The following is a 20,634-nucleotide window of genomic DNA, read 5'->3' as shown; positions in this document are numbered from 1 at the left end:
ATGGTGGAAATGACACAATTATGGGACTGTGTTTTTTTTTAAAGATATAAAACACTTTCACTGTTTCACACAATAATTACTTAAAGGGTTTATGTGTTATTTACTTTAATTTATTCAGACCAATCGTATTTGAGAAGTAACAAAAATAAATCATTTTAATAATACATTATTACGTTTTCATCTGTAAAATCAATAAAGTTATCTTAATGAATTAATTTATGCCATAATTTTGGTGATGATTAATATATAGATATATAATAAATCAATATTCTAATAAAAATCGTGTTCATTGGTGCGCTCTTAGTTGTCCGAGGGCAGCATTAGGGCTTTTATTTTGAAAAGAATGCCTGCGAGTAACCACAAAAAAATAAATACAAATAAAAAGGTTAAACACAAAAACATAGGTTTAATGTGTTTTAAAGGATTCGTAATTGTGATAAGTACAATTTATTTAGTTTCTGATCTGCCTCTACTGTTTCATGAAAGTCATGTTTTGCTTTAATATCACATGATTCCAGAGACGTTTCTTATCATGGCTTGTTCCTGTGAATGTTTATCATCTGTGGAATAATCAGAGTGATATACTGTCTGTCCAAAGGTAATGTATTGAAGATTACGACCACACTGATCTGAGAATATGTGGTGTAAGCAGAAAAAGGCGCTGGTCATATGCTGAGCTGTCTGTCGTCTGATCAACTTCTACATTTCTTAGGCAGCACAGTTGAGGAAGAACATGAAGAGAAGACTTCTACTCGTATCTAACTCCACACTTCATGGAGGAGGATATCTTCAACACTGTGAGCAGCAGATCCAAGACTTTTTTGGAAAGTAAGTTGCCTGCAGCTTAACCAGGAATGTTGGAATAAAAACTTTGAAATGCTACAGTCCTAAGAATATTGTTGCAATACAGTCATAAAGTCCTTTATATTAATATTCTGATATCGTTTCCTGTTTTTATATCTGTATGCAGGCTTGTTACTGGATAAATGTAAAGTACAAGTCCATTCTTTGAACATAAACACCAGTTATGGCATTTTTAAATGTGTTTGTATTGAGCAAAATAGGGCAGTTTGTGTTTTTGGAATCAAATGAATCTGACCTACATTGAACCCATTTATAAAAATGAATAACTTCTTTGTTTAACAGAGGAGTAAAGAGGATCCTGTTTGTCCCATATGCACTGCATGATCGAGATGGCTATGCCAAGACTGCCAGAGACAAGTTCAAGACATTGGGTTTGAGTCTTTATTGATTTGAACACACATGTATGTTGATCTCACAAGACAGTCACTGCCACATTGCCCTTCATCTCGGCTGTACTCTTCTTTTCTCTGTCTCCAGGCTATGAGCTGGACAGTGTCCATGAGACACCAGACCCTGTGGATGCTGTTAAGAAAGCTGAAGGAATATTCATTGGTATGAATATTCATTTATATATATATATATATATATATATATATATATATATATAATCAGTATATTTAATGCACAGTGTATATATATAAAATTCACAGTGTATATATACAAATTTATATATATTAAAAAATATATATATATAAAAAAAACCTAAAAAACCTAAAAAAAAAAAAAAAATTTTTTTACTAGAATTTTTTTATTTGGTTTGTCCCCCTATTTATGCTTTAAAGGACTTCACATGAACAGTGTCACAGATTTGCTTACATTTAATCAGTCACCCAGAAATCAACATTTGTTTGTATACATTTATCAAAATCCTAAAGCTTTAAATTTGCAGATTTTCAAAGTGGTCTCTACTATACTGTTTGTACTCATTTCTGTGAATGCTTCGCCATTCTTTACTTATAATTTATTCAGAAAGACAGGCTCTCAATCTGATGTCTATTTTTGTGTCCATTAGGTGGCGGCAACACGTTCCGCTTGCTGAAAGCTCTCTATGACAACAATGTGGTCACTGAGATTAGGAAGAGAGTTTTACAGGTGAATTAGTGTCTTGTTTAACCAAAATCTGAAATATACTGCAATATCCTGTAACAGGTGTGGATTTGATCTCATAGGATGGAATACCTTACATGGGATCAAGTGCAGGCACCAACGTCTCCACCATCAGCATCAACACCACCAATGACATGCCCATCGTCTATCCACCCACTTTTGCTGCCATTGGTTTAGTGCCCTTCAACATTAACCCTCACTTTCTGGATCCTGATCCCAACAGCAGACACATGGGTGTACGTACTGGTGCTGTAGAGACTTGATAAGCAATTATCTTTTTTTTTCTCTCTCTTATAGAAATCCCCAAAATATGCATTGCTGTATTGTGAGGAAATTGATGCCATGAGATAAAACGTTAAATCTATAAAAAAAAAAAAAAATTTAAGGTAGATCTTTTAGGCTTCATGAGCGTAGATTTGATTGTGCATTTTACAGGAAACACGTGAACAGAGAATCACCCAGTACCATGAGGAGTCGGACACACCATGTGTGCTGGTATGTCAAGTTAACATGCATTACTCATTACTGTTGAAAAGTTTGGGATCAGTTCTATATATATATAGTGCTCACCAAGGCTACATTAATTTAATATTATGAAATATTTAAAATAAAATAAAACTGTTTTCTATGTCAATATATTTTAAAATGTAAATTATACCTGTAATGCAAAGCTGAATTTTCAGCATTTATTACTCCAGTCTTCAGTGTCACATGATCCTTCAGAAATCATTCTATAATGCAGATTTGCTGGTCAAGAGACATTTATTATTATCAATGTTCAAAACAGTTTTGCTGTTGATATTTTTGTGGAACCCGTAATACTTTTTTTTTTTTTTTTGGATTCTGCAATGAATAGAAAGTTCAAAACACCCTTTTTTAAATTAGAAATCTTTCACTTTTGATCAATTTAATAAAATAATACAAATATGAATTTCATTCATTCATATATATCAAATCTTACTGTTGTTATTGTCATAATTTTTTTATTAGTCTAGCATCAGTTGAGCACTAACACACACCTATGCTGTTGATGGCAGGGTCTTCGGGAAGGCTCAATGCTTTTAGTGGAAGGAAACAAAGCCACCTTACTTGGAAGCACAAACGCACGGCTATTCCACAGGTAATGTAGAGACTCCTGTTCATGCAAATGGAACATATAACAGAAAAAAATAATAATGCCAAATAGGCACAGCAAGTGAAATGATTGTTTTTCTTTCTCAGAGGGAAGAAAACCACAGAGTATGAGCCGGGAAGTGATCTCAGCTTCTTGCTGACAGATGTATAATGAGTTGCGACATCATGCACAATGCAAACATTTTACAATAAATACTGTTAAAAAATGTTTCTTCATCTTTCAACTTATTTACAGCTGTTTATTTTGCTTTGAGGTACAAAAGCTATAGAAGCACTGTAGATTCTAAAGATGATTATTCTTGAATTTAAAATCTGCAATTGGTTATTCATTAACCAGATAAGTGTTACCAGTTACAGAAATCCTTTTGCGATAACATGAACTTTAGACACTAAAAAATAGGTACTACATTCAAGTCAAGGACAAAGTATGGACACCTGGTATATTCATAAATAAGGCAAAAACAAAAAATCCATCTACATCAGTATATGTGTTTATTTGAATTACAGAAGCATTAACAACATATTGCTGACCAAAATCAAGGGGAAAAAGAAAAAGGAAAGTAAAAATAAAGTCAAGAGTCAGTAATCTGTTTTTTAAACATGGTGGAGTCTCAAAAATACTTATGTTTGTTGCCATGATGATTATGTCCTATTATTATTTTTTTAATTTTTTTACAAACTTTACAAAACAAAAGAGAATATACTCTGGATCATTTTAAAATGCATAATTTTGATTGAAGTACACAAATTTTTCATTTAGACAACATACTTATGGCAACCCAATATGGGTAAATTCATATGGGCAAATTCATATGGGCAGCAGCATTACTATAATACAGCAACATAAGAAATCCATGGGGTGTTTTCAGTGTTATGGGTTGTGTTTTTCAGACCAAAACTATGAACCGCAACCTTTAAACCACAAAATCAAATTAACATCAGTCAAATAACTGTTTTTAATATATCAATATTTTTCCCAAAAGGCCAATATTGCTCCTAAGGATTCCAGTCTCATTTTTCCAAATTGAACAATTAAGTCCCCCCTCCCCCTCCCCCTCCTCCTCACACTAAATGCATTTTTTCCTATTCTAATCAACATGTACCTTTAAAAAACAGACTAGTGTTTAATCTATAAAAATATTCCTGCATCTTAAAACTAAAGGTAAATTAATACATTATAAAGGTGCTCTGTTCATAAGTGGTAGTTTTCAAAATACAAAAATGCTACCGTTTATTGCTCTATTGTGCAAAGACTTTGATTATTTTCTCTTTTTATAATACAAATTCGACCAAATGCAGAAACATAACCGTGCTCTAAAATTATGTGTTTACAGTAGACAATCATAATAATATTATTTTCTCAAAATAATACACCTTACACCCAAATAAGAAACCAGAGTCCAAATCCCAACAGCAAAAAAAAAACAAAAAAAACCCAGATAAGACCTAAAAGTCCTGCAGAAAAGCCTCCAAACAGCAGAAACTGATCACCACTAAATAAAGTAACATGAAAGTTTCTCCAACAGAAGCAATCTAATGATGTACCAAACTACGTCATGTCTTTCCTCAAAATAAACAATGTAAAAATCATGATCACATTTTGTATTATTTAAGGTTCATCATCTTTATTATTGTTACTTGTAAACCATTTGAAATGTGTTACGATTTAAATGGTTGATCTCTATACCCAACTGAAAATCAAACCTGGTTTAAGACTCAGTGCAGTTAAAGAAGGATAGGAGCACAGGGGAGAAGGATTGGCCACGGGGCTTTAGTCTTGTTACCAGAACATCATGGTTGAGTACCATTCAAATGACAACAGTCACCTCACTGATCTGGGCTGTCTGGATGAACACTCTGATGCTGCTGGTAAAGATGAGAGAGTTGTGAAGGATGTGTTGCTGTGAATCAGGCACACTCCTGTGGATGTGGCACTGTGAGAGACCGATGAAGGTAAAGATCTCAGGCTTCTGTGTTTCTGTCTCCGTTCTCCTGTGGCTGAAGCTGCTCTTTCTCGATACTATCGTCCTGTGGCGGACGCACGCGTTTAAAGAAGCCCAGCTGAGGGGGAGAGAAATCAAGATCAGGTATCTAATTCAAACTATCTATCTATCTATCTATCTATCTATCTATCTATCTATCTATCTATCTATCTATCTATCTATCTATCTATCTATCTATCTATCTATCTATCTATCTATCTATCTATAATTTTTTTTGTAATAGGCTACTTGTTACTTGCAATTCCTATTAAAACAATGTTATATAGATGGATGGATGGATAATATAATAAATATATATTAACTTATTTTAGAAATATTAAGTTATTTAGCCCATAGTAAATGAGAGCTTAACTTAGGCTACTTGCAATTCTGTGACCTATCACTCACTAGCTGAATAAATGTATTATTTTTATTAAAAATTATATATATATGAATGTCTACTTCTGCACTAAAATGCATGTTTGAGCTGTTTTAAATGAAAGCAGCTTGCACTGATATTACTTAAAAATATATCAGTGTCATTGTTTTGTCTCAAGATGCACACCAGTAATGTTTTTTCTTATTTATAAAAGCTGCTTGAATGTCCTGATTTAAGTAAGGCCTACAGGCGTAATCTAAGCCCTGTTAACTAAAGTTTACAGTTGTTTACCTTATACATGACAAAGATGAGCAGAGCCAGTAGCAGCAGTCCAGCCAGGACAGCCAGAGCCACCACCCATCCTGGGACAGGCGGAGAGTTCTCTGAATTCCAGATCACCTTCAGAGAAGCCTGCAGGACAGAGACACAGGGTCAGTGCAGTCAGTAACAAACACCATACATTCAGTGCACAAACGTGATAGGAACTTACCGATGTTGTGCTGGTTGGTAACTCAGAATTTATATTTTTATATGGCATCTCTATGACACTGAAGGAGGCTGTAGATCGAACGTTGTACGATTTGTTTTGACTTTCAGCCTGAAAGGAAAGAAAACCACCACTGTGTTTTAATGTATTAGCATTTGTGCAGTGAAAACAGGATGTTTTAGATCTTAAAGACTTGCAGTGGGGGAAGGAATAGGATTTTTTTTGTCAAATTACATATTTTTACCTTGAGAAACGTGCTCACGGTGAGTCTGGAGTAAATAAATAGAATAGCACTCTGGCCTTTCTCCAGGCGGCCAACCCAACACTTAATCTCCTGACACTCTGCTTTCCCACAATCCTGTTGGTTACACACATACAATTGGACTTGAATCCATGCATAATGATGAGATGGAGAGTTCAATGGCATGTCTGACAGTGCCAGTGGGACACATGTATAGTGGGGTGAAATGGTTCCCATAAATAAAATTGGTTTGATAGTATAACAACCATGAAAATAGTTGAACGATAATTTATAACAAATAATTACATTTAAAACACTACCATTCAAAAGTTTGGGGTCGGTAAGATTTAAAAAAAAATATTGTGAAATATTATTAAAATTTTAAATCTAAAAAAATATTTTTCTTTGAATATATTTTAAAATGTAATTCATTCCTGTGATGGCAAGAGGATGAAATTTCATCAACATTACTCCAGTCTTCCGAGTCACATGATCCTTCAGAAATCATTATATATGATGATTTGCTGATCAAGAAACATTTCTTATTATTATCAATGTTGAAAACAGTTGTGCTGCTGCTTAATATTTTTGTGGATATTGTGATAATCCTTTAAGGATACTTTGATGAATAGAAAGTTCAAAAGAACAGTATTTATTTGAAATAAAAATACTTTGTAACATTATTAATGCCTTTACAGTCATTTAAACGCATCCTTGCTGAGAAAAAAAAATTACTGACCGCACAATAGTATGATATAGTAATGCAGTGTAAAACTTCTGCAAACACTTCACAGAGAGTGGCAACTGTTAACGGTGTGACAATACCAGAATCTCCAGGTCTTCTTCCTCTTTTTTGTCCTCCAGGTCTCTGCGGTGGACGTTGTGTCTGTTCCCCCCCTCTGCCCTGTCTCCACTGGCAGAGGTCTCATTTTTGTCAGTTAATCTGGGATTCTAAGTAAAAGCAAAAGCATAATTTTTTCTCTAGAATATTATTCAAGATCCTAAGTACAATCCAATTGTGAACAAGCAAAGTTTTGTCTCTGCTCACAATTGAAATACTGTGTAATTAAATGGATGGTTCACTCAAAAATTACTCACCCTCAAGTTGTTCCAAACCTGTATGAATTTCTTTCTTCTGCTGAACAAAAAAGACAAATATTCTGAAGATTGTCGGTGACCCAAACAGTTGATGGGGCCCATTGACTTCCATAGTATTCTAAAGTAAATCAACTGTTTGGTTACTGACATTCTTCTTTTGTGTTCAGCAGAGAAACTTGGATGAGTACATTACAGAATTTTCATTTTTGGGTGAACTATCCCTTTTAAATTTTAGATCCTGTTAATTAACCACAGTATTACATATAAAAAATGACTTTCATGAATCGATTGTTGGATACGTACAGTGACATTAAGAGGGTTGAGTTCCCTGTTTGAGCTGCAATTCATGTTTCCGTCCACTTCAAACTTGGTGATGTAGAGCAGAGAGCCGTTTTTGTATCTGTAGGGCCAATGCACATCCAAAATGGCCTTACTGAATGTACTGGGTCCTCTGTTCCTTAGCTGGGACGATCAGTGATTAGAGAAGATGGGAACAAAATCGTAAACTATACACTGCAGAAGCTTAAAAGATGTATGTCTTTGACCAATGATAGTCACAGCATTTTTTTACCTCATAGATGTGCTGTACAAGAGGTCCAATGTCATCCTCCAGAACAGGACTGTCTTTTGGCTGCCAGTTAGCAATGGGTAAAAACACCTGCTCTGGTGCAGACACCCTACACAAGATAGAGTCGATAAATACACAATGAGAAAGTCTATTAAGTCAGTTTTTTTCCATATACCACGTCATTCTAAATAACAAGTTCGCCTTTTTAAACTTTGATCTAAATGTAATAACTTAATGCAACTGCAAAGTAAATGTGTGCTGAATGGCATTTTGTGTTGATTTTAAAATTGATATATATTAAAAAAGTTAAAAAAGTTCACATAATATGTGCCACATAAATGTAACAGAGTTAAGATATAAAGCATCATTACCCTCTTAATTCCACTCTGGCCAACACCGCGAGCTTTGTGACAACAGAGACCAGATTGCTGGTTTTGTTGAACTGATTTGAGCTGAAAACAAAGGCGAATAAATTACTTTCACAATCGAGCAGAAGGTGGTGCTGTTGTTTCAAATACTTACAAACATTGCATTCATTCAAGAGACAAACATCTATGAAATAATACCATGGGCTTGTCTTTAAAGGGATAGTTCACTTTGAAATAAAATTTTGGTATGTTTTAGCTTACCTCAAGGGCATCCAAGATGTAGGTGTCTTACATCTTACATATACCCGCGGGCGGGTATAGATATATACACTAGATGTCGCATTGGCTACTGTGAAACCGTAGCCAATGCGACATCTAGTGTATATATCTATACCCGCCCGCGCTCTCAGATCATTTGGACGCAGCTGTGTTCAAGAGGTAAAAACGATATAAATACTGTTCGTTTTCTCACACAAACCGCTCGTTTCGTGTCTTGGGCCATCAATGTGTACTTACGATGGGGAATTGTTTAATTTGGACTCTGTGCATGCTCTTTGAGACAGTGACCATCGACCTGCATTATATGACTGACAGACAAGAACGGTTTGACCTAAAAATATCAAAATTGAAACTTCTGCGGAAAAAAAGACACCTACATCTTGGATGCCCTTGAGGTAAGCTAAAACATACCAACATTTTATTTCAAAGTGAACTATCCCTTTAAGTTATAAATATGCAGTATATCTCATGAAGGTTCGGATGGATGTGAGGGTGTGAAGAAAGAGTGATGCTGAGTCCCAATTCGCATACTATCCGTCCTAAATAGTATGCGAAACTAGAATTAGTACGTCCCAAATCGTAGTATGTTGAAATGAGTATTCCAAAGATACCCGGATGGTCTACTATTTCCGGTTAGAATTCGAAGTGCAGATCAATGCACACTCTAACGGCTAATATTGCCCACAACCCATTGCGTGCGGGAGGGAGGAGCTTTGCGGTGATGATGGTGATGTAAACATGGCAGTCGGATGCAGCAACGGAGATGCGCCCTCAGTTTTTAAGTGTAAGAATTCAAATGTTTAACCCTAATTAAAGTTATATTTTGTCGTCTCGTAATATTAATGGGTTTATGTTGTGCCAAAAAAGTACTGTGTTTATCTTGTAGGGTCCGATGAAGATACTGAGCGCCTCATTGCAGGCTACAAAACAATAAATAAAAAGGCTCTAGTACAGTGTCATGCAAGTGTCTTTTTTATGTATTTCTTTTGATGTTTCTGTCTGACTTATTTGTAGTAATACTGTGGCTGTACAAATGTTAACTTTATCAGTCCAACCAAAGAAACAGGGTTACTACACTTTTACTATAGTAAAAGCATGGTTCATTTTCATCGGGGTATTTTTAAGTATTATACATAAGTATAAAATACGTTAAACAATAGTTACACTATAAACTTTAAATATTTTAACTCAGAAAATAAGTAGCTTTCGTTACACACATTTGCACATGAACGTCAGAACCAGCCGCCTCACAAACGACCTGCGTTTGGTTGATCTACAACGACGCCCTGCTTCACTCCTCAATTTGGTAAACACATTGCAAATGTATTGTGGAAAAAAAGATGGGAATAGTAAATAAAATTATATTGGATATATAAGAATGAATGAAATGTTAAATGTTTTGTTAACAGTCGCGGTGTGCGTAACTAGGCAACCACGTTCTCGTTTACGTTGCATGACGTCATCGAAGTATGTCCCAGAACGTGCATACTCTTTTGCTACACACTCAAAAGTATGTACTTTTTCATCACAAAAAAAGTACATACTTTTAGGTCGTAGTATAAGTAGGCGAATTGGGACTCAGCCTGAGAGACAGGAAGCAAAGCAGGATGTTCTCAAAGAGAGACAAAGACAGCTGTTTCCTGTAATTAACATGTTAAAAGTCACTGGCAGTCAGCAGGGAACTGTAGGATTAGAAAAGGGAACTGCTTGAAGTTTTATTGATTTAAATAAAAAAGACAGGAAGTGGAAATACTTGTATGTTTAGAAAACCTTTGCTTTACATTTGTGTCTAATGGCCCTTGTTGGGTTACACACGACTTTTAATTGGTATTGCACAAAGCAAAGATTCTCAATCAACTGTACTATTGTAATAGCAAGCATTAATTAAAATACCTCTTTATCTGCAAGTCAAACTTGACTTCTGTGTCCTGTTCGGAGAGCTGGTGCACGCTGAAGCGCAAGCCTGCTGTTATCTAAACAACACAATTTTACAGAAAAACTTCAAATGAAATAAAACAGCTAATGTATGTGTTACAGCATGCAACAATATAAATACAATAAATAACGTTTGGTACAGAAAAATATGCAGATAATTTAGCTCGGAAAGTCTGTTGGTCACCTTAGTTCCTCCTTTCATTGGGTTCCCAAGATCACACACCACCACTCTGGTCTGATTCTCTTTCTTGAATGCACAGGACAGTCTAGACAATGTCTGAGATACATAAATAACAGATGAAAACCTAAAATCTTAAACGACTTCACTATATATATATATATATATATATATATATATATATACACACACACACACACACATTCAAAAGTTTGGGGGCGGCAAGATTTTTTAAATGTAAAAAAAACCAAAAGAAAACTCTATTGTAGAAATATTACATTTATTGAAATAACTGTTTTCTATTTTAATATATTTTAAAATGTTATTTATTTTTGTGATGCAAAGCTGTATTTTCAGCATCATTACTCCAGTCTTCAGTGTCACATGGTCCTTCAGAAATCATTCTAATTATACTGATTTTGGAGAAACTTTTATGATGATCAATGTTGAAAACATTTGTGGAAATGTTTTTGTGGAAACTGTGATGCCCTTTTTTTTCCAGGATTGTTTTATGAATAGAAAGCTCGAATACCATTTATTTGAAATAACTTTTATAACATTATAAATATCTTTACTGTCACTTTTGATCAATTTAATGCACCCTTACTGAATAAAATTATTAATCTTACTGACCCCAAACAATTTTCTGCATTAACATTCAAAGAAATGCTTTTGGTTAAAAAAAAATAAAAAAAGGATGCTTCATCAACATGCTTGCCACATCAAATAATTCATCAATAATCCTGAAGTTAAAATTACACTAAATGGTCTTAATGGGGAAAATCTTTCTGTATTTTGGTTAAAGCACTCATAGATCTTCCTTTAACTCTTTCCCCATCAGCATTTTTGATAATTTTCACAAAAATGTCATGGCCCCCAGAATATTTAGTTGTATGAATATCTAAACATGCAATACATCAAAAGAAAGAACAGAGCCTCTGGTTTCAATCAAACAAAGATTAATTTTTTCAATGACTACAACATGCATAAGCAATGCTTTTAATCGCTTGTTTCTGCTCCTTTTTGTCTGTGTCTTGACCAGGAGATTCTCTACTATTTCAGAAGATGCGTAATGGCGCCCCCTACCGTATAACAGTGAAAACACAGAAAGCCGGAAAATTCCGTCAATGGCAGGGAAAGAGTTAAGTGATCGGACTCTGCTCACCTCAACGTTACGCACGACCCCAATGAAATCTGCCTGAGATGGTAGGGTGACGATAAGGTCGGCCTCATAAGCCCCCTCTCCTCCATTCTCTGCTATGACGTCTAGGGTCAGGGGGTTATCGTCACCTATGTAGATCTCTTTCTGGTCACTGGAGCACAAAACAACAATCAGACGCACACAGAGTTAATCTCCAGCTCTACGCCGCCAGACAACACAGTGGAATTTAAGGCTCAGATGAACCAATGACTCACCTCACAACAGAGAGTTTTAAGTCTGGCTTGCAAATATTGTCTTCGCCACAATCCAGGAGTATGTGGGCCTGGAAAATCACAAGGGATTATGGAATATTAAAGACAGTTTCTATTTTTATCCAACGCTAATGGTGATTTAATGGTGATTGTTTGAGGAGTCAGCATGCAAGTCTTTGGTTAGAGGCAGATTTAATCTTTTGAGTGGCTGCTGCACAATATATAGTCTAGTTCATGGTTCCCACACTTTTCACCCAATGAATTCCATGGTTTTCCAGTCGTTAATGATAAATGGATTAAAAAAAGAAAGAAAAAAATTACGTAAATCAATTCACTAGAGTTCTTTGGACTTGGGTCATTTAGATCAATTTGCAAAATGCTTCTATCAATTCCTTGAAAAGAAGTGATTCAATGCATAAAAAAAAAGAAAAAAGAAAAGATTTTCATGATTTTTCCCAAACCTATAAAACACCATTTTAAAACTCCCTGTTTGCCCATGCCTGTGGGAATACTGCTAGTATAAAAGAAATAAAAACGTTGTTAAAAGCCTGAAAGACACTAATCATTAATTCAATCATGGCAGCCATATACAGTATATGAGCCTCACTCATCTTTTCTACTGTCATCCTTTCCAACAGACACTGAGATCGTTCTGGAGTATATGAAACATGCATCTCCCCCACTACCCCACCCACTGAGCAAACACCATTCAAAAAAGTCAGTAAGATTAAAAAAGAAAAGGAATTAATACTTTTATTCAGCAAGGATGCATTACATTGATCAAAAGTAATAGATTTAAAGATATAAAATAATTTATAATGTTACAATAAGATTTCTATTTCAAACAGACACGGTTTCAAAAGAAAATCTAGTTTCCACAAAAATATTAACGATTTTCAACATTGATAATAATAATTAGAAATGTTTCTTGAGCACCAAATTAGCACACAATAACAATGATTTCTGAATGATCATGTAACACTGAAGACTGGAGTAATGATGCTGAAAATTCAGCTTAGCCATCACAGGGATAATATATTTAAATAAAAAGCCGTTATTTTAAATTGCAATAATATTTTTCAGTATTACTGTAATTCTAGTATTTTTGATCAAATAAATACAGCCTTGGTGAGCATAAGAGAGTTCTTTCAAAACCCCCCCCAAAAAAAAAAAAATCTTACTGACCATAAACCTTTGAAAGATAGTGTATATGCAGTGCCCCTGTAACCAGAGGTCTAGTATGGGAAACTGTTGTACCTGCTTGGTGATATTTGTAGGTGTTGATTGGTCAAGGATAGGCAACAGGCCGGTCTTATCTGCTGCTGTTTTGTAATCCAAGTTGTACTCCATAAAAACAGAGATGGGTGTGATCTTATCCCTGAATTCTGAGTCATCCTGTTAATAGAGAGAGAGAGAGAGAGAGAGAGAGAGAGAGAGAGAGAGAGAGAGAGAGAGAAATGGGGCCTCTATATCAATGAGCTCAAGGCTGGGGAATTTCAGTCCAGCTTACAAGCTCTACAACATGCTCTTTTATGTCCAGAAAAGAGAGCTTTGGCTTTCCAGGTCAAATCCTTCTTTAGCTCTGTAACACATTGTTCCTTTTTGAAAACAAAATAACGGCATATTCCAGTGCCAAACATCTGGGCTATCTGCCACCACAGCTTTAAATGCAGCGCAAACACATATTTGATGACATAAAGGCCTCAGCACTTCTTCAGCTGGCCAAGAAAAGCAAAACTACACTAAACTTTTCACAGCCCAGTACCAGCTAAAGTGAGGAAAGAGTCACACAGGAAATCTCTGTGTTCCTGTATCTCAACTGGTTGAACATGACGTTAGGAACACCATGGGTTTGATTTCCTATAAAATATACAGTATACCTCACCTGCACTAAAAGATGCTTCGGATAAAACATGTCAAATGCATAAATGTGAATGATTCACTCACTATTAAATAAGCCTGAAGTTCCTCACAGGCCGGCCCCTGGTTGTTGGAGACGGTCATGTTCTTTGAATATTGAGACATCTTGTTGTGGAGGAACAGCACCCGTTTGGTGGCTCCCTTGTGTTTGAGGCGGTCCAGGGTCAGATCCACTTGGAAAACTGTGAATGAAAGGGTTTTCCAGGACCGTCAGTACCCTTTTTCATTTCAATCCAAATGGGAGTTAGAGAAACACAAATACTAATAAAAAAAAAGCAATAAAATCAGAAGGAATGCAGGAGTTAAGGCTCAATCACACCTAGGATGATAACTATTACGATAACGACAAAAGCCCTATTCGCACTGGATTAGTATTATCTGGGGACCTCGTGTGATTTAGAAATTACCCACCCACATCTGAATTTCGTGTGGCGCATTCGCACGGGATAAACGAAGCCTGTGATTTTACTCGAAATTACTGACATATCTCCCGGATATGATGTCAACCATGGCTATTGCTTGGAAATATCTTGTCGTTATTATAGGTCTAGCTGTATGATATAACATAAACAGAAGAATGTTCCTTACCGCATGCTGCTATACATGTCTGTAAGGAACATGGAACAATATGCCGCTGCTCACCGCTCACAGCCAACATTCACTGGCAATCCTATAGCTACGATCCGCTTATTTGGGACTATTTCGGCTACAAAAAGAGGTACTTTAACTGCAGTGTTATAAAGTTGTGGATGGTTGTCTTTTTTAAAAAGTATTTTGTCTTTTATTTTTCGTGTTTGCATTTATGAGGAAAACGTGACCGTTCTTCATAACGGACGCGACCGCTCTGAATGCAGCACTAAAAGACTGCTTTAAAACTTTCACAGATACCTAAAACAGAAAGCACAAAGCCTTTCTTTAAAACGAATTTCGTTTTGTATTAATTGTATCTTAATTTTAATCAGTGTTTTATTATCCAATTTCCTGGATTTAATAAGTAAGAAGTAAATATAGATATTCAAGACACGGAGGGCGCCAGCGCCTCAACTGAACAGCGCTATCATCCATGAACCGAAACTCAGCGTATAAGGTAGCCTATACTCTCCTCACACACGTAAAAAAAAAAAACTCACGATCTTCGCAGTATCCTAGTGAACGCGCTGGAGAGAAATGCACATTTAATTTTATTTTGAATGGTTTTGTTTAAAAGTAGAGATTTCTGTAGATAATATATATATATATATATATATATATATATATATTATCTACAGAAATCTCTACTTTTAAACAAAACCATTCAAAACAAAATTAAATTAAATGTGCATTTCTCTCCAGCGCGTTCACTAGGATACTGCGAAGATCGTGAGTCAGTAGCCTATCGTCATCTTTGCAGCCGACACAGAAAACACTTGTTATTAATAAACAATTAAAATGTTTCATTGCAATAGTTTACATATTCAGAATCATTACTTTTGCTGGTTCTTAGTAACAGCTTTTAGGTGCCGTTTACATGAACGCGTCACTGCATCAGCACCAGAGAGAGAGAGAGAGAGAGAGAGAGAGATTTTTTTTTACTTATTATTTCGAATTATAGCCTAATGAACAAACAAATATCTATTAAGGGCGCCGCCACGTTGTATTGCGTAGAACGTTCACCAAATTCTTACAGAAATATGTTCTAAATATTGCAATGTTTTTTTTTTTCCAATATCGTTCAGCCCTAGTGTAGGCTAGCCATGACCCCGCACCCAAATACTATCAAAACACTCCAACGCAATCTCCATTCTTCGCGAAAGATGGATAAAAAAAGCGCACAGAAAAAAAAAACATAGACAAAATTATAAACGACCCGACAAATCACAGAGATGCCGATTCGCACGGGACTAATATTATCACAGGACCTCGGTGTTCGGCGAAATATGGTAGGTCATTTGCGGGGGAATTTTTACTTTACAAATTACAGACATGGCCGATTCGCACGGGATTAAGATCACAGACAATCTCCGCGATTATTACAAATTACTAGAGGTCACCAGGTAATACTTATCCTGTGCGAATAGGGCTTAAGTAACAATTTCGTTGTAATTACTTTCAGAATGATTTTTCCAGCTGATGAACAATAAAATGACAGCCAATCAGAATCCTTCCAGCTTTACAGAGCTCAAGTATATAAAGTACCAGACAACAGAACTGCAGCGCGCTCATAATAAACAATGTTATCGTCCGCTTGTGTTGACGCTAATATACTTAGTTATAGTTATCTTTATAGTTATCGTTCTTGGTGTGAACAGGGCTTCATTTACATTCTTCACATAACAGAGCTTCTCTTTTAAAACAAATGGCAATTTAAAGGTAACAAGCAAAACATTTTTTTCTGCAAATGAAACTTGTTTAGAACACAAGCAGTCAATCCTGAAACCTTTAAACGCAGTGATACCCTTGAATCTCTGAAAGCATTCAGCTGTTTTAAACTCTGGTTCGGTTTGCCTGAAATAACCTGGGGTTAACAGTCTTGCTCAAAAGACACAAGGAGTTATGGCTCTTGGATCAACCCTTATGGAGTTTAATTAGGGACTTTTGAGATACAAGCACATTTACATAAACATGTCTGAACTTAAAAGCAACATACGAGCATTTGGCTTTGAAAAAATACTTTTAAAACTCAAAACATCCTTCTTTGAAGAGAGTCATCCAAAAATAAAAAATAACATCTTTCTTCTGAAGATATTTTAAAGAAACCAAACAATATTGGACCCTACTGATTGCATTGTATGAAAAACCCTGAGACATTTCTCAGAATCTCTTCTTTTATGTTCCACAAAATAAATAAAGTTATATAGTTTTGGAACATCATGAGGATGAGTAAATGATGACAATTTCCATATGGGTGAACCATACCCCTTTAATGACATTAGACAGATCACCCACACTAGCATGTCAACAACGCTTATTCAGCATTCAGAAACTGTGCCTGCCTAGTCATGGTGAGGTCATCAAAATAGGACAGAACTAGTGACTATCTATTACTATACAATATTGCACAACACAGCTATTCCACATCCTGTGTACAAGCATGTAAAATCACTGATACTCATTTAAAATACAGGAGTTTACATACTGTAGGTGGTTTTTGTGACTTTGCCTTTATGACATGAAATATTATTACAACTTAAAATAATTGTTTTTGGGCTTTCACTAATGATTATTTTGGTAATCGAGTAATCTGTCAATTATTTTGACGAATAATCAAGTAATTGTATGTTTTTGAGCTGGCACCAACGATTATTTAGTACTCGAGTAATCGGTCGACTATTTTGACGTATAATCACGTAATTGGATACGTTTTTGGGCGGGCACCAATGATTATTTTGGTAATCAAGTAATTGGGTGATCATTTTAATGAATAATCGAGTAATCGGATACGTTTTTGTGGTAATAAAAATGAAAATAATTGTTTTTGGGCTGGCACCAATGATTATTTCGGTAAACGAGTAATCGGTCGATTATTTTGACAATTAATCAGATCCTTTTTTTGTGTCAATAAAAATAGACCTAGACTTAAAATATGTTTATACTATAGGGCCGTTGAATGCTTGAATCTGATTGGTTGACGAACGTTCTAAGGTGTGCATTATTTTCAGGGAAACGCACGGCTAAAGTAGTTCCAGGCAGGTTTTGACCGCATTACAGTTCCATATCACTTCGCGTAGTCAACTGTAATAACGGAAAATAGGATACAATTCAAAACAAGAAAAAGCATTTAGCCCCGTGCGCTTGATCTGCAATTTTCAATGTCTAGCTTCACAATCAATAGAAACATGCCGTTTAATTTGAATAAATAAAGTATATAGTCCTATCTATAATCAATAGAAAATTAAACTGAATATATAGGCTAAATAAATGGATATTTATTGCAGATAAAATAACAAATAAATAATTATTGATAGGCCTACTTGTTAAAAGGGCTTTGTGTTTCATTTATTTGGCTATAGTCTACTGTCATCTGTCAATAATGAAAAAAATTAAAGAATGAACGAATTAATTAAAACGAATTGAATTCATAAATAAATAATAATATTGACGCACATGCTTTTCTGTCTATCTCTCTCTAATAACTGCATTAATAACTGCATAATGAATGTAATTTGATACTTATGACTGATCATGCCCAAACGCGTGTTCAGTCTGTGTTCAAAGTCGGTGTTTAAAATCTGCTGCAGTCGATGAAAACAGTCAGAGAATGTGTCAGCTAGTCGTGTGTCCCCAGCATTAGTCTGCTATCAGCGGCTCAAACCTCCGTTACTAACTCTAAAATGACGTTTTGGAATTAGCAACGGAGGCATGGGATTAGATGCGCAAGAAATTAGTCCTACATACAAGAGCATTTTAATGATAAAAACTTTACAAACGTCTTGAAATACATAATCTGAACAATGTTTCGAGGTGTGGTAACTGTAGTATAAGCGGAATAATTGACTTCAGGCCGTTGAATTATTAGAAAAACTCTACTTCGCGTCGTGACCGCATTACCACCTCGGGTGTGCATTATTTTTCTAATAATTCAACGGCCTGTCGTCAATTATTCCTTACATAATAACAATAACGCAATAATAATAATAATAATAAGTAATATTTTTTTTTTTTTTTTATAAAAAAAAGTAAGTAACCATATGGTTTTATTGAACAACACTGTTAAAATACATCATGTAATATACATAACATAAAAAAATCTACTTATGTATGTTACGTATTAACAAATGCCTGCAATCTGGTGATTGTAGTTACACTTTACAGCATGATAAAATTCTTGTTTAATATTGGCCAAACAACATTTCATTCAAATGCCTTGAACAAGAACATGTGGACATCAAAACTCAGAGCGATGGATTAAACTTTCATCTTGAAACTACGATGAACAACAATTAGCATATTTGGAAACATATTGATGTATTTGCCTGTGTTCAAGTCAAGTCAAGTTTATTTGTATAGCGCTTTTCACAATACAGATTGTATCAAAGCAGCTTCACAGTATTAAATTTAAATAATACAACAAAGTTTGTTTCAAGAGGAATTTATTGATTGATAAAATTAAATTAAATATCCCCAAAATATCCCCAACTGAGCAAGCCAAAGGCTATGTGTTGGGATAGGCTTATAAATGATTTGCGTTACAAATCTAGTAAAATGTTATAAGCAACCCAAACTCACAGCATATGCAGAGATGGAGTTTGTTACCGGACGCTGCTGAGATGCGCTACACGCAAGTACTTGATCACAGGCACGTTGCGTTGCTATATTATGTTTTTTAAATGGATTTAATATATAATGCAGCCTTTGAAAATGGTCTACGGGCTCCATTCCAAAGCGCTAATTTTCCATTGTTTTTCTATGTAAACATGCACTACTGACGTGTATAACCGTTGCGCTCGCATCTTGCGTGTTTTTTTCAGCATCTCGCGCATGACACGGCTCAAGTTAAAATAAGGCCAACTTTTTTTTTTTTTTTTTTTTTTTTCTCGAGACCTTACTTTTTTATTTTATTTTTATTCCACTGACCATTTTTCAAAGCAAAAACGCGTTCTGTGTGAACTAGCCCAAATAATGCGGTTATGGATTCTTGTTCGTGGAATACGTCACGTCCGGTATTTTGCCGGTTAATTGGAAGTGGGCTAACTGCAATCTAAAAGAATTTAATTGAGGAATCATGACAACCATATTTGAATATATTTTAAAATGCAATAAGTTCCTGTGATGGCAAAGCTGAATTTTCAGCATCCATTACACCATTTCTTATAATTATCAATGTTGAAAACAGTTGTGCTGCTTAAAATTGTTGTGGAAAGTTACTTATTTTTTCCAGGATTGTTTGATGGATAGAAAGATCTAAAAGAACAGCATTTAGTTGAAATATAAATATTTAGAAGTTTTTTGAACATTATAAATGTCTTTACTGTCTCTTTTGATCAATTTAATGTGTCCTTGCAAAAAAACAACAAAAAAAAACCTGACCTCAAACTTTTGAACAGTAGTGCATTTACCTACTCTCTAATCAAAACAACTGACACACAGTTCGTGATTTTCAACTGTAAGCAGCAGATCCATTTATAGCAAGCCTTGCACCGTACATATCCGCACCTTAAACTTGCATAACGGCAGCCATTAGCTCAACCAGAGCATAGGAGAACTTCAAAGCACACAGAGAAATAATGAATTGGAATCATGGTCTGTGGTCTCTGAACAGTGGGCTGCAGGTCTGGTAGCCATTACACCCCAGACTGTGAGATCCATGTGAAGGCTTTGTGAGCACCGGACGCTGGGCTTTTAATGGCTCTGTACCGTATGTCCGGCTCCAAACACACTGATGCCTGACACTTCGAGCTCTAGTTTCCCCCCGCAGCGATGCTCATAACACACAGCAGGACTCTGTTTACAGCTGCCATGTGCTTATGCTACTTGCAATAATAGGTTCCATTGCCCTGAATATTATGCGTTTCAATAATTTGCATATATGAAAAAATAAGTACTTACGAAGAGAAGACTCCGCCCCTTTTCCATTTGCCTTCAGACAGTATTTCACAGTGAAGCTAAGGGAAAGAATTAGAGTAGAATTGTGTTAATGCATATTGTTTTCATGATATTCTCAATGCATAGTCAAGGCATATAACTTGAAGATTTGAATAACTA

General features: G+C 35.3%; 2 protein-coding genes across 3 annotated transcripts in view; one reads left to right on the top strand and one right to left on the bottom strand.

Moving 5' to 3' along the window:
• The first annotated feature begins 345 nt into the window (after positions 1–345).
• Positions 346–3,777, top strand: LOC309503005 (alpha-aspartyl dipeptidase). Of its 2 annotated transcripts, XM_082175697.1 has the most exons (9): positions 349–598; positions 713–828; positions 1,147–1,235; positions 1,342–1,416; positions 1,877–1,956; positions 2,034–2,207; positions 2,407–2,466; positions 3,009–3,091; positions 3,193–3,777. In XM_082175697.1, the coding sequence occupies exons 2-9, from the start codon at positions 734–736 to the stop codon at positions 3,254–3,256; spliced, it is 720 nt and encodes a 239-aa protein (XP_082031823.1). In that variant the 5' UTR covers positions 349–598; positions 713–733; the 3' UTR covers positions 3,257–3,777. The 2 variants fall into 2 exon arrangements, with proteins under 2 accessions (XP_082031824.1, XP_082031823.1); XM_082175698.1 differs by lacking the exon at positions 3,193–3,777 and having other exon boundaries at positions 346–598; positions 2,962–3,091.
• The window catches only part of itgav (integrin, alpha V), a 29,704-nt gene continuing 12,650 nt past the window's right edge, over positions 3,581–20,634 (bottom strand). The window contains exons 16-30 of the mRNA XM_082175669.1: positions 20,479–20,534; positions 13,981–14,135; positions 13,291–13,428; positions 12,037–12,104; positions 11,786–11,933; positions 10,627–10,719; positions 10,401–10,480; positions 8,232–8,312; positions 7,864–7,969; positions 7,596–7,754; positions 7,020–7,145; positions 6,198–6,311; positions 5,957–6,064; positions 5,758–5,877; positions 3,581–5,166 (exon numbers count right to left, since the gene is read on the bottom strand). Of these exons, the coding sequence (XP_082031795.1) occupies positions 5,068–5,166; positions 5,758–5,877; positions 5,957–6,064; positions 6,198–6,311; positions 7,020–7,145; positions 7,596–7,754; positions 7,864–7,969; positions 8,232–8,312; positions 10,401–10,480; positions 10,627–10,719; positions 11,786–11,933; positions 12,037–12,104; positions 13,291–13,428; positions 13,981–14,135; positions 20,479–20,534 (1,651 nt within the window). The 3' untranslated portion in view covers positions 3,581–5,067. The remainder of the gene's footprint in view (positions 5,167–5,757; positions 5,878–5,956; positions 6,065–6,197; positions 6,312–7,019; positions 7,146–7,595; positions 7,755–7,863; positions 7,970–8,231; positions 8,313–10,400; positions 10,481–10,626; positions 10,720–11,785; positions 11,934–12,036; positions 12,105–13,290; positions 13,429–13,980; positions 14,136–20,478; positions 20,535–20,634) is intronic.

This window comes from Leuciscus leuciscus (assembly GCF_965113295.1).
Source record: "Leuciscus leuciscus genome assembly, chromosome: 7".
In the NCBI taxonomy this organism is placed as follows: Eukaryota; Metazoa; Chordata; class Actinopteri; order Cypriniformes; family Leuciscidae; genus Leuciscus; species Leuciscus leuciscus.
The sequence above is the reverse complement of the archived record's forward strand: the minus strand, read 5'-3'. Positions and strand labels throughout refer to the sequence as shown.

Coding starts and splice junctions, on each gene's coding strand:
- LOC309503005 (XM_082175697.1), top strand. CDS start 734: ATGAAGAGAAGACTTCTACTCGTATCTAACTCCACACTTCATGGAGGA. Junction 1,957..2,033: donor TTAGGAAGAGAGTTTTACAG/GTGAATTAGTGT, acceptor TTGATCTCATAG/GATGGAATACCTTACATGGG. Junction 2,208..2,406: donor CCAACAGCAGACACATGGGT/GTACGTACTGGT, acceptor TGCATTTTACAG/GAAACACGTGAACAGAGAAT.